A 14,210-nucleotide genomic window follows, 5' to 3' on the forward strand; every position below is an offset into this window, starting at 1 on the left:
CAGTGCCCAAAAGGGCTAAGGTTACCCTTGGATATATAAACAAGGGAATCTGAAGTAGAGGTAGAGAAGTTATTTTACCTCTGCATTTGGCACTGGTGCGACCACTGCTGGAATATTGTGTCCCGTTCTGGTGTCCGCAATTCAAGGAGGATGTTGATAAATGGGAAAAGTTTCAGAGACGAGCCACAATAATTATTGAAGGGTTAGAACATATGCCTCATAGTTAAGGCTAAGATTTTTCACGGTTCTTTTTAATAAAAGTCACAAACAGGTCATGCGCAATAAACAAAAATTCAGGGAGCCCCTGACTTGTCTGTTACGTTACTAAAAACGCGGCCCCCCACCGATCCCGGGACCACACCGGCCCGGGGTGCGCGGCCCCCACCAAGCCCGGGGTGCAGCGGGGACGGGTCGCACGGCCCCGGCTGCAGCCCCCGGGGAAGCCGAAAGGCCTGGTTCTGCCCCCCAGTTGCAGGGCAGGGGGGCACAGTCCTGCCTCCTGCTGAAGCCCTAGAAATCAGGAAATCTGCGAGCCCCGTGACTAAACCGCAGCCATCCGGCGGCTGAGCTCCCGGAGTCGCTCTCTTTAGAGAGCAAAGGCGGGCAGGCCCCGCGCACTGCAGGCCCCCTGACCCTAGCGGGGGTTCGCGGCTAGGTGTGTGAGGAGCCGGCCCGGGCCCCCCGGGGCGCGATCGGGTGGCCGGGGGGAACATGGGCCTCGCCAGGCGGAGGATAACGCCAAGCGCAGGCCCGCCGGGCCAGGGAAGCGGGGCCCGTCCCGGGGGGGACGCCCGGAGCCCGGGGGCAGCAGGGGGCTGAGGCCAGGCCGGGGGCTCCCAGCTCCTCGGCAGGGGGCTGGCTCCGGCTCTGGCTAGGAGAAGCCGCCGCCTCCCGCGCCGCGTCTCCCCGCCCGCCTGCCCGCCCCCGTCACGAGTGCGGCCGCGGCGCTGCGCCGCCTCCCCTGCGCCGGCCGGGCTCCCGGCACAGGGCGGCGGGGCCGGGGCGCAGCGGAGGGCCGGGCGGGGAGCGGGGCAGGGCCCCCGAGCCAGCAGGACGGAGCCCCCGGGCGCCTGGCGGGCGGGCGGCGGCGATCGGCTGAGGCCGCCGGGCCGGCGCGGGAGGAAGCGAGCGGCCGCCGGAGGCAGCGCCATGGAGCCCGGGGAGGTGAAGGACCGGATCCTGGAGAACATCTCCCTGTCCGTCAAAAAGGTGAGAGCAGCCGGGCCGGGCCTCGTCTCCCCCGGCACCCCGGGCCGCTGGCCCCCGGCCTGCGCCGCCCTGCCCGGGGTCCCTGTCCCCGCCCTGCCTGGCGTCCCCGGGGCCCTGCCCCCTGCCAGTGCCGTCTGCAGGCCCAGCTGGGCTACAGCACAGAGTCTGGTGGGTCAGCTTCGCCCACCCATGGCTGCCCCTCACCATCCCCAAGCCGTTTTCTCCATATCTAGCTGTTGTTTACATTGGGGCTGGGTTGGTCTTTTCCAGATTTCCCCAGTGTGCAGCTGCATCATTGGTACCCGCTGTGGGCAAGCTGGTGTAGGCATGACTTCCCCAGTCATCCGTGGTGGTAACGTCCTGCTCTGCGCAGGTGGAGATGTTGTTAAACGCAGACAAGCGCACTAGGACTCCCGCCTGTGGTGTTGACCACAGTGGAAATAATTTCCAAACCAACACCCCGTGTCAACCCAGCCTTGACGTGTGCAAGTTCTAACAAACCAGCCACAATCAAATAGCAAAAGTCCCAACTTGGGCTACAACTCAGCCCTCTAGCCACTGCATATGGAGCTCTAGTTCCTCCAAGGCATCACTCTCCTCTAGTTACTGGGTAGCTATTTTTACAGAGCTTCCTGAATTCACTGGTGTCTGACTTGGGCCCTCAGTCTCCAGCCTCCTTATTTACTCCACAGTGTACATTAGTGCGAGATCAGAACAGCTAATTAATTCCCTGCCTGCTGGAAATCAGGTAGCACCCTTCTAGACCCTGACAAAGCCCACACAGAGATCTGAAAATTCACCTTAAGCCTGACCTCCATCATCCTCTGCTCTTCCAGTCCTGGTCTTTCCTGAACAAGGCTGCTAATCATTCTGAATTGTCATGCTGTGTAGAATGGGTTTTAATATCTGTAAGAGAGTATTGGATCTCTGGTTTCAAAACCACTCTGAGCCCTCTAGCCGCACAGAAAGCTTATTTTAATATTTGCCACCAGTTTGATTTACACAAAATAGCCAGGACTACACCAAACACGCAAAGGCTGAAACAAATGATGAGTAGGAGGGAGGGAAAGCACCAGTGAAGTCTAGGGCCAATAGCGCCAATGCCTGTTGCTGCTGCTCCTCATAATTTCCTAAGCAACAACTGGAAATTGACCTGATGCGTCTTAGTTTTACTGCTTCCTACAGATTCTGAATAGCAACAATGAATCGTGACCAGATTTTTGTCAGCTTCATGTTGCTTCACATTGGGAAACCATGGGACAAGGGCAGAGACACTGGAGATCCTGTGCTGCTGACTGGGACATCCTGCATCAGGGCACATTCAGTGTGTTACCTTCACAACCATAAGGGCTAGAAAAATAGGGCTTGATTCAGATTTAATACTAGTGTTACTTCCTTGCCTTCAATGGACTTTTGAGTTTCTCTGGTATGAGATCAGAACCAGCCCCTCGGGCTTTTTCAGGATGAAAGTAGCCAGTAAATTGTACAGAAATTGGTATTGGAGGCCTGTTCATTTACCTGGGAGAGTATCCCACTGGCAAGTGGATTTGTCAAGCCCTGGAAAGGAGGCAAGGATACTTCCTTATTCCCCGCCCTCTCAATGAAGTAATTAATGATCATGTGCCAGAGTATAATCAGTAGGTGAAAAATGTAAGGGAGTCAGCTTGACTGGAAAGAATGATTTAAAAAGTTACAGATCATTTAAGAAAAGTGACAGAAAATAGACCAGTGGATCACAAGAAGGACCTTGTTAAACTACCTTTTGAAAATCCTGGTGGAAGAAGGTTAATTTTCCAAGAGTTGTTGTGTATTTTAGGTATGTAAAATGAGGGGGGAAATACCACAATGACACAATACCACACTTGTTTGAATAATCAAGCATGGCAATTGTTGGAGTATTTCGCCTGCCAATTCTGCATCATTAAAGGCCATGAGAGTTTTACTGTTGACTGCAATGGCACAGGCTCGAGCCCCAAACGTACAGAAGGATGGGCAGAAATTCAGAGTTAAAGAAATCTAAATTGTCGGCTTCATCCTGAGGGGTGCCAAGTGCCATTAACTCCCACTGACTGCATTAAGAGTTGAGAGGGCTCAGCACTGGCAGAATAGGCCCCCACTTGCTGTAACTGGAGCAAAACTGCTGTATGTATGACCTTTCTCCTTAATCAGCTCTGTACAGGTATTGCCTTTGGGAGTATAGAATTGTCTGCTGTTTCAAATCAAATATCGGGGGGAATTGTGAGTGATGGGTTGATTTACTGTCTGTAGTTTGTCAGCTCTGTCTTCCCTATTAGATACCAGTTCATTCAAAGGAAGATAGGTTAGCTTTTCTGGAGATTATTTGCACAGCTTAGTGATATGGATTTCATTATTTCTCTTTAGCTGCTCCTGCTTCTCTCCCTAACACCTGGCCAGAAGGCATGTGCACCCCACTTCCAGCTTAGAGGGCCGTGCTCAAAAAAGGAATTATGTTAATTGTGGCAATTTATGGATGATTGTTTTTTAAAATGAATATAAGGCTTGCCAAAGGCACAAGACCGTCACTGCTGGGATCTGAAGATCTCTGCACAGCCATGTGCAGTCAGTGACACCATAAGCTTCCACACTAGGTTCATTAACCCTGGGATAAGTGGGGCACTTTTAAAGGTGACAGAGCAGATCAGTCTTTGGTTTCTCTGTAGAAATTACCACTCTGCCATGGTAATCATATGTACCGCTGTTGGCTGGGGGCACTAGATGGAGATCACCAATTAGGTACACACAGTACAGTAACAAATGAACACAGTATAAATGCATAGATTTCATATATGCTCCTGACCAATCCTCAGCTGGTAGCACGTGCAATCAGTGATGGCCTTGGTCACATTCAAACTAGTGACCCAAATGTGTCCCATTATCAGACTTCTGTGCCATCCGGGTAGCTGCAGGCTCCATTGCAAAGGAGGAATTTGTTATCTGCCTGGCTCAAACTCGGTGCCAGGATGTGGATTCCCAGTGCTGCCAATTTCAAAAGTTAAAAAATCCTGAGCAAGGCCCCAAATCGTGGTTTTTGTTCATCTCCAGGCGTGTGTGACAATGGCAGGGTTGCCTACTCTTGCCAATTCATAACGTGGCTCTGGCCTCTGCTGCAGGAGCTCTCACTGAAAGACCCACCTGAGATCAGATCACACCACTTTATACAAAGTGCTGCCTGATGGTGCAGGGGGCTTCCCGCTGCTCTCCAAGCTCCCAAACTGCCCATTTTTAATTCTGTCCCCTCCAGCCCTCTGTCAATTCTCTGCCCCTCAGCCCCACATCAGTTGAGTCTCTGCCACACATCTGCCCCAGACCTACATTGACTCAGCACCCCCTCCAAGCCTCACATCTACCCCTTCCCCCCAGCAGTCCTGCTCCTCCTGCAGCTGTGGAGGCTTTTCACCCTCAGGGCTTGGGAGAAGGGTGAGCGGGGAGGAAGAAGAGCAGCTTCAGTGGTTCTTCACCCCTCCACCAGGCTTTGGGACCAGCTCCCGTGTGTTGTTCTCCTTCTCCCAGACCTGGTGTTCTTCGGTGTGTTGTTCTCCTTCTCCCAGGTCTGGTGTTGAAGGGACAGAGAGGAGGAGGAAAGATCAGCTGACTCATTTTTCACAAGAGGGGAGTGGGGAGGTGGTAGCAGATCTTCCTTCCTCTGCTGGAATCTCCCCCGACCCCCATCCTGTGGACATGGTATCTGCTGCTCCCTCTCCTTCCTCTGCCCCTACAGGGTGAGCTTTGCCTGGCTCCTGCAGCTGCTCTGATTGCCTGTTCTTCCCCAGGAGAGAAGTGGTGAAGGCAGCTGTTCAGAGTGGATTTCCCCCTTGGCAGGCTGATACTGCAGCTTCTGGCTTCACTGGGAGGCTGCCTGCAGCAGCAGCCCAAGTCCGGTTACGCTCAGTGATATCATGAGAACTGGAAGGGAGGGCAGCGGAGTGAGATGGCTTGGCGTGCCAGCCTCCATTGCTTATGCTCTCCTTTCTGCAGGGCCCGTTCTAGCACAGACTGATTCCTCCCGGTTATATGACGGATGATTGATTTCACTGACCAAATGTCCCATACCATTTAAAGGTTAATGACTGTCTGGAATCTGCCTAGAATTGACATTGTTCATCACCTGTATTTTGACAAATGCTGTCTCAGGAGCGGGTGGGGGAGGTTCTGTGGCCTGCAGGGTGCAGGAGGTCAGACTAGGCCAGTGGTTTTCAAAGTGCGGGTCGCAACCCAGTACCGGGTTGCAGAATGGAAGGCCCTGAGTCACGGCAGCTCTGGTCAGCACTGCTGACCAGGCCGTTAAAAGGCCCATCGGCGGTGGTGCCTGGCTAAGGCAGGCTAGTCCCTACCTGTTCTGACACTGCACTGCGCCCTGGAAGCAGCCAGCAGCAGGTCCGGTTCCTAGGCTGGGGGGCCATGGGGCCAGCTAATGGGAGCTGGGGGGCGGTGCCTGCAGGCAAGAGCCGCACGGAGCCGCTTGCGTGCCTTGGTCTAGGAGCCAGACCAGCTGCTGGCTGCTTCTGTGGCACAGCGCAGTCTGCGGTGCCAGGACAGGCAGGAAGCCTGCCTTAGCACCATCGCTGTGTGCCACTGACCGGGAGCCACCTGAGGTAAGCCTGCACCCCAATCCCCGGCCCCAGCCCAAAGCCTGCACGCAGAGCCCTGACCCCCTCCCGCGCCCCAGCAGAGAGCCCCCTGCACCCCCACCCTCTGCCACACCCCAGACCCCTCATCCCCAGCTCCATTGCGTCACGGACATCAACACTTTTCTTCAACTGGGTCGCCAGCAAAACAGTTTGAAAATCCCTGGACTCGATGATTGTGATGGTCCCTTCTGACCTTAAAGTCTGTGAGTCTATGAATCCTCAGCACTTGCTATGCATTTGCCTTTGTACTGGCCACAGTGCAACTTTGCTGTGGCTTTTACTAGCCCTGCATATGCCGAACAGCCTCGGCAGCCCCATGTGTGATTCGTGCCTCTGACAGGCCAGCTCAAAAAGAGCTGGGGCTTTTTAAAACCTCTTCAGTTGATACATTTTGTTGTCTTACGGTAATGATCTACGGATAGCAAAGCAAATGTCACAAACCAAGCGCTCTGATCCCTTCCGCTCATGCTGTTGACCTTGGGAACTAGTATTTTTCTGTATTATACCAAGAATCCTCTACAATACTAACAAGAGTCATTGAGAGTGATTTACACCTCGTTATGATGCAAATGCTTTCTTCAGCCATTTTTGTGTTCCCCTGATCCTGCACCAGCTGTGTGTTGGCCCAGTCCCCTTAGTGAGAACACCTGGAGGGGTTGCTAATTGTGCCGTCTGAAGGGAGTGTAAATAGGACCACATCCCCTCTCCTCCGGTACTGTCCCCTATGCTGGCTGCTAAACCAGCTATATGTCACCAGAGGATCCTGCTGCACTGGGGTGATACTCTCATGGCAAGATACACAGCCATTTTGTGCCAGTGGAGTGGTGTGCAACAGCTGAAACACAGCTAAGGAATGGGGCCTCTGAGTCCTTCATCAAGGATAACTTCTGATGTATATAGTCATTAATGTTATTAACGTGTCTATCCAGCTAACCGTGATTAATGTTGGAAAACAAATAAAAAATAACACGTGGTTCCCATCATTCTCAATAGGTGTTGTGGAAGGAGAAATATTCCAGGAGAACCTCTTAGTACAAGTATAACCCAGGGGTTCTCAAGCTTTCTGAAGCCAAAGGCAGCTTGTTAAAAAAAAAGTTGGACAATAATTGATGACAAATGCGCTTACAAATTAGCCATGAATATATGGGGACGGTTCAGGTACTTTATGTACTCCTTCTAGAAAGTCTCACTGATCCCTAGGGGTGGGAACATGCTCCCCAAAGCTTGAGAACTTCTCTTCCAGTCATCCTCCAAGGGCATTTACAGGCTTCTAGTATTTGTTTGAAGGTTCAGTCAGGAAGACTATCTGCTAATAATAATAATATAATTCAACACAGATTGCTAAAAGCAAAACTTATCAAAGTATCGCCGTTTATTTCTTCCAAGTATATTTGTCATTTCAGGCGTTCTCTTTTGAAATATCTACTGCCGTGTCCTGATGCAGAGGTGAAGTTGTAATCAGGCTGAACTTTCAGTCACAAGTGGGTTAAATTATACAGGCATCTTAAATGAAGCCTACTCACTGTATCTGCTAGAGACTGTTTGGAAGCTCATGTGAACATCTGCTAGTGGAGAAAGCAGCAATGGTATTTTGAACCTTTACACTAGTTCTCCAGACTGCTGGTGCAAACCCTTTCACATGGTGAGAATGGCTTGTAAGGTGGAATTGTAACTGTGATGCTGTGAATCTGATACAGTGACCGGTAATTGACATCCTTTGGTCTCACTGCCTCTGATCTACCATGGCTCCTAAGCATTATGCTGCTGGTCAGAGTAATGGAGAATGGAAACCCGTTGTCTGGGATAAAGAAATAACAGTTGAACAGCAAGCTCTTGGCATTCCTTAGCCGTTTCTTATTCATTTTAGATTCAGTCCAGGATATATCACCAGGCAGATTCAGACAAACTGGAGGGAATTCAGAGAAGAGCAACAAAAATAATCAAGGTTACAGAGTAGCAGCTGTGTTAGTCTGTATCCGTAAAAAGAACAGGAGGACTTGTGGCACCTTAGAGACTAACAAACTTATTAGAGCATAAGCTTTCGTGAGCTACAGCTCACTTCATCGGATGCATGCAGTGGAAAATATAGTGGGGAGATTTTATATACACAGAGAACATGAAACAATGGGTGTTACCATACAGACTATAACAAGAGTGATCAGGAAAGGTGAGCTATTACTATCAGGAGAGCGGGGGGAGGGGGGACCTTCAAGGTGGGCCATTTCCAGCAGTTTAGTGTCTTTCTCCCCCCGCACCTCCACCCCGCTCTCCTGTTGGTAATAGCTCACCTTTCCTGATCACTCTTGTTACAGTCTGTATGGTAACACCCATTGTTTCATGTTATCTGTGTATATAAAATCTCCCCACTATATTTTCCACTGCGTGCATCCGATGAAGTGAGCTGTAGCTCACGAAAGCTTATGCTCTAATAAATTTGTTAGTCTCTAAGGTGCCACAAGTCCTCCTTTTCTTTTTAAAAATAATCAAGAGGTCTGTAGAGATTGACCTGTGAGGTGATGTTAAAAGTGCTTAATCTGTATTGTTTGGCTAAGTGATGGCTAATGAGGGGAACTTTGAAGGAAGCAGACACCAAGATGTAGAAGAATTACTACTTGGTGTGACAGACAGGGGCGTGACTAGGAATAGTGGAATTAAATTGAGAGAGAAAAACCATATCTAGCTGCTGGGATTCTATGAAAGATTGACGAAAAATCAAAGGCTGCTTCTTTCTGTAAAGAGAGAGACATGTTAGTACCTACATGATTTGCAGAAGCCGGATTTTTAGCCATCTTGATGTTGATCAGATTTCTTTGTTCCAGAGTTTTCCTAGATAGCAGACTCCTGAAAACCAGTTAGCTTGCTCTTCCTGTAGTGATTTTGAACCTTGCTTGTTTTTCTCTCCCGTGGAATCTGTGCCTCTGTTGTGCTGACGAACTCGTGACCTGTAGTGCCTTTTTCTGTAACATCGGGAACACTCTCCCTTGCAGTCATGTGCCACCCCTAAGTCTTGATCATCTGTGTCTGACAAGCTGTACCAATAGCAGGCTATTCAGACCTGGCTGTCAAGACTAGGGTGTGTTTCAGGTCTTAATTAAGATGCCAACCGTGTGTGCAATGACCAGTTAAGAGGCTGCTGTCTATTACAGGGGTTGGCAACCTATGGCCAAAGACAGCCCGAGAGCCAATTTTTAATGGCATGCTGCTGTCGGCCGGGGACAGCAGTGTGCAACTCAAAATCCGGCCTGGCGCACTCTTCTCTGCCCACCTCTCTCTCCTTGCAGGGCAGGCAAGCTTCCCCCTCCCCCTGCCTCTTCCCCCAGCGTGCAGGGTTCCTGCCCTCCTTCTCTCCCTCCCTGCGCCGATCAGCTGACGGCCCTTGCTACAGAGGGGAAGAGGGAAAAGCAAAGCCGCAACGCGCTCTGTGCTCCGGGGACGTTGGGGAAGGGGGTGGAATCGGCATATCCCCTCCAGCCCCCTGCCATGAGCCGCGCAGGGCAGGGGGCTGGGAGCACCCCCACGACCCCAGCCCACACCCCCAGCCCTCTGCCCTGACCCCTGCACCTCCCTCACACACCCTCAGCTCTCTTCCCTGACCCATGAACCCTCCTCACACACCCCCAGCCCTCTGCCCTCACCCCTGTGCCCCCCATACACCCCAGCCCCGTGCCCTGACTCCGGCACCCCCTACACATACCCAGCCACCCCATGCCCTGACTCTTGCACCCCCACATCCACACCCCCACCCCACCCCCACCCTGAGCACCGAACGGGAGCTCCTGCACACACACACCTACATTCCCACCTGCGCCCCTCGCACCAAATGGGAGCTGCCCAGGTAAGCGCTTCACACCCAAACCTCCTGCCCCAACCCTGAGCCCCCTCCCTCATTCTAGCTCCTGGCCACACCCTGCACCCCAACCCCCAGCCTGCTCCTTCACCCCCAGCCCTGTTCTCAGTATACTCCCACCCTCATCTCAGGTCAGAGAGAGGGAGAGAATGGGCCAGAACCAGGGAGAAAGTAGATACCTACTCTATGTGGGCAGGGCCGGGACCCCAGACTGGCAGCGGGCTGAGCGGGGCCGGCAGCCGGGACCCTGGGTGGCAGGAGCTGGCGGATGGAACCCCAGACCGGCAGCGGGCTGAGTGGCAGCGGGCTGAGCCACTCAGCCCACTGCTGGTCTGGGGTTCCGGCCGCCGCCCCTGCTCAGCCCACTGCCAGTCTGGGGTTCTGGCTGCCGGCCCCTTGCCAGCTGGGGTCCCAGCCACAGGCCCCTTTCAGCCCGCTACCGGCCTAGGTGAACAGAACCCCAGGCCGGCAGCAGGCTGAGCGGGCCGACAGTGTAAGATCAGCATCTTAATTTAATTTTAAATGACGCTTCTTAAACATTTTGAAAACCTTGTTTACATACAACAATAGTTTAGTTATATAATATATAGACTTATAGAGAGAGACCTTCTAAAAAACATTAAAATGCATTACTGGCACGCAAAATCTTAAATTAAAGTGAATAAATGAAGACTCGGCTCACCACCTCTGAAAGGTTTCCGACCCCTGATCTAGTACATGCCAACAGGTGTCACCAGCACAAGTTAAAACCAATCTCCAGTTCCTGTCTGGCTGCAACAGGGCTGTTTGTATAGATACAGTGCAAACGATTGGTGCCTGGAGTCGAATCTCTCTGTTGGAAATAGCATACCTAACCTAAATGAAGTCCCTTGGGTTTGAAAATACACAAGTGTAGGACACCCTGGAACAGGACAGTTCTAACGGAAGAAAATGACATGGGGTGCCCAAGAGAGCTCATGAGTAGAGAGAACCTGGACATGAGTAATGAGACAGAGAAGCTGTAAGCCTCAGATTCCAGTCTGTTGCTTGACTGCTTAAAAGTGTCGGGGCTGAGAGTTCTGTTCCAAGCTGTACAACTTCTGCCCTCTATGGATTCAGCACCCTGTAATCAAGGCTCCTGTTCTGGTGCACCATGAACATGCATCTCTCTCTCTCCAGGCTATTTTGACATCAGTGAAAATTGTTTCTCAGGTGGTAATATGCTATTCAGGGAAAGCCACTGGATCTGCTAATATGAGAGCAGATATCTGGATTATAGCACAAGTTGTGTTGGTTACCTCTACGTTTCTGGGGTGAGAAATAGAATGCCGGGATCGCTGCTTTGTCACATGCTTGTTCTAAGAAACGTTGGGTCAGATCAGGTGACCCGGAAGCGTGCACCTGGACCCGGATACCCCAACGTCTCCTGCCTATGCAAAAGTGAAGGGACTTCAAGTTTTGCACATTTTTCATTTCACAGTTGTCTCTGGGACTCTTGCTGGGAGAAGCGAATTTGGTTAGAACCCAGAAGATAAGAGTATTGATTGGCTAATGTGTTGATCTTCAAGAGCAAAATGAGATTCTCCATCTCCTTATTCAATTGAGTCTACCTCAGGAAATGAGATCCAATAAACCAGACCTGGAATAAGTAATAATGACGGAGAGGGCGTTCGCTGGCAGAAATACCTTCTAGTCTCTTTGCTGCGGAGCTGACCAGAGTCGCATTGCTGCCCTTCGAAATTCACTTCATTTACTATAAAGCTTATTAAGGGACATAAGACTGCAAAGAGTTACAAAGGGATCTCACAAAAGTAGGTGACTGGGCAACGAAATGGCAACTGAAATTCAATGTTGTCATTGAATTTGGTGGTGTCAGGGTCTGAATTAGCTGTTACCACTCAGGAAAGAGATCTTGGAGTCATTGTGGAAAGTTCTCTGAAAACATCCACTCAATGTGCAGCAGCAGTCAAAAAAGCAAACAGAATATTAGGCACCATTAGGAAAAGGGATAGATAACAAGACAGAAAATATCATCATGCCTCTGTATAAACCTATGGTGCACCCACATCTTGAATATTGCATACAGTTCTGGTCACCCCATCTCAAAAAAGATAGATGGGAATTGGAAAAGGTACAGAAAAGGGCAACAAAAATTATTAGGGGTATGAAACAGCTTCCGTATGAGGAGAGATTAATGAGACTGGGACTTTTCAGCTTGGAAAAGAGATGACTAAGGGGGGATATGATAGAAGTCTATAAAATCTTGACTGGTGTGGAGAACGTGAATAAAGAAATGTTATTTACTCCTTCACATAACACAAGAACTAGGGGTCACCCAATGAAATTAATAGGCAGAAGTTTAAAACAAACAAAAGGAAGTACTTCTTCGCATAATGCGCAGTCGATCTGTGGAAATCTTTGCCGGGGGATGTTGTCAAGGCCAAAACTATAATGGAATTCTAAAAAGAACTAGATAAGTTCCTGGAGAATAGGTACATCAATGGCTATTAGCAGCCCCGTGCTCTGACTGTCCATAGGCTCTGTTTGCCAGAAGCTGGGAGTGGATGACGGGATGGATCCCTTGATGATTCCTGTTCTGTTCATTCCCTCTGAGACACCTGGCATTGGCCGCTGTTGGAAGACAGGATACTAGTCTAGATGGACCTTTCGTCTGACCCAGGCTGGCTGCTCTCACGTTCTTAAGTTCTAAGGCAGGCTGAGCCCACCCCCATTGTTCTAGTTCACCTTCATTCTTTACCTCAACCCCCCACCCCTCCCTCAGAGCTGCAATTACTGTGCTTGGCCAATGGCTGGGCAACCAACACGAGACAAGAACTCTGGATCCCGTGCTTCATAGAATCATAGAATATCAGGGGTGGAAGGGACCTCAGGAGGTCATCTAGTCCAACCCCCTGCTCAAAGCAGGACCATAGAATATGATTCCCACATGGAGATCCAGGGTCACTCCTAAACCTCGTTCTACTGCATTTTCACCGCAGGGCCAGATTAAGGCAGGGGCTTTAGGGGCTGCAGCCCAGGGCCCCGGCTCAAGGGGGCCCCACAAAAAATAAATCACAGGCAGCGATCTCCAACTCTGGGCCACTAAAAGTCCTGCAGTGCAGTGGGGCGCTCAAGCAGGCTGCCTGCCGTGGCCCTGCGCCGGTCCTGGAAGTGGCTGGCTGCTAACATGTCTCTGCGGCCCCTGCCCATGCCCCCAACACCGTCCTCACAGCTTCCCATTGGCCGGAGCTATGGGGGTGGCACTTGCCGCTGTCCCCCTCCCCCCAGGGGCCGCAGAGACGTGCTAGGAGCCAGTCACTTCCGGGAGCGGCGTGGGCTATGGCAGGCAGCCTGCCTGAGCCCTGCTGCTGCACCGCCAGCCAGGAGCCGCCTGTGGTAAGCACCTCCTGGCCAGAGCCTGCACCTCGCACCCCCTCCTCCCCCCCAACTCCCAGCCCCAGATCAGAATCCCCCCCCTGGCTCCCAAACTCCCTCCCAGACCCCACACCCCAATCTCCTGCCCCCACCCCCTCCTGCACCAAACTCCCTCCCAGGAAAAAGGCTTGTATACAGAGGCCCCACAAAATCTAATAGCCCCAGGTCCACAGGAGAGTTAATCTGGCTCACTGCCAAGCCCCTAGGCCAGTTGTTAATTGTCATTTTGATCACATTGCTAGACTTGATCACATTGCTAGACACATGAGCTTTTCAAACTGTGTTCACAGCAAACTACAGGCTTTAAAAACACACGGTTTCACTTTCAATGCAAAGGCTCCATACCTGTGCAGCAGGAAACCTCCAGTGACCCAGCTCATTGCCAGCCCTGCACGGGCACAGTACATCTGTCATGGTGCTGGGTGAAAGAGCAGGCCGTAGCAGCAAACTTGTGGATATGGTGCATCTTACCAATGGCTCACGTGTCCCACCAACCTAATTCCCCGGTCATGATTTTGCTAGCAGTTGGAGTATTGTCTGTTCAGAGAAAGCTGCTTGCTCCTGATGGAAGATGTTATCAGCCCCTCTGGAAGGGGTTGAGAGGTTGGAAATGGAGACAGAAAGAAGCCCAGTGTAATTAAAGTTAGGTGATCAGCCTCCACTTCCACTCACTGCACTGATATAAGCGCTTGTTTTGCAATCCTGTTGCAATAGAATAATGATTGCTATTCAAGCACGTACTCAGGGAAGGGGCTTTACAGTTCTGCACTTCAGATCAATGGCCGTGCAAGAACACAGTGGTTAGGAATAAGAGCTGGCCCACAGGTGTGTATTGAGTAGCCCTGTCTAGCTGTTTATTTTGCTTTTTCAGAGTGTTTGTCTCATCAGGGGATATCTCTGAAGCAGTACTCAAGAATTTCAAAGCCAGGTGAGCTGAGCATTCAGTAACCAGTCAGAGCTGGAGACCACAGTTGAGTCATGAAGGTCAGTTCTAGGTGTGGAAGAAATTTCCAAATTCTAGTATGGTTCTGTTGCTTCCGGTGAGAGCTTTGCTGGGAGAGCTTGTGCAAGTTGTTTAACTTCTCTGAACC

At 51.1% G+C, this 14,210-nt stretch overlaps 1 protein-coding gene across 5 annotated transcripts in view; it reads left to right on the plus strand.

The window, feature by feature from the left end:
• Positions 1-1,034: 1,034 nt before the first annotated feature.
• Positions 1,035-14,210, plus strand: part of PLEKHM2 (pleckstrin homology and RUN domain containing M2) — a 71,895-nt gene continuing 58,719 nt past the window's right edge. For 4 of the 5 annotated variants that reach the window (XR_013348353.1, XR_013348354.1, XM_077837204.1 and 1 more), the window contains exon 1: positions 1,035-1,209. Coding sequence is in view for 3 of the 5 variants with exons in the window: in XM_077837204.1 (XP_077693330.1) it covers positions 1,150-1,209 (60 nt within the window). In the remaining 2 variants the exon portion in view is untranslated. Of the gene's footprint in view, positions 1,210-14,005; positions 14,104-14,210 lie in introns of those variants that run through there. The other variant, XM_077837206.1, reaches the window with a different exon arrangement.

The sequence above is a fragment of the Eretmochelys imbricata genome, chromosome 18 (genome assembly GCF_965152235.1).
Source record: "Eretmochelys imbricata isolate rEreImb1 chromosome 18, rEreImb1.hap1, whole genome shotgun sequence".
In the NCBI taxonomy this organism is placed as follows: domain Eukaryota; kingdom Metazoa; phylum Chordata; order Testudines; family Cheloniidae; genus Eretmochelys; species Eretmochelys imbricata.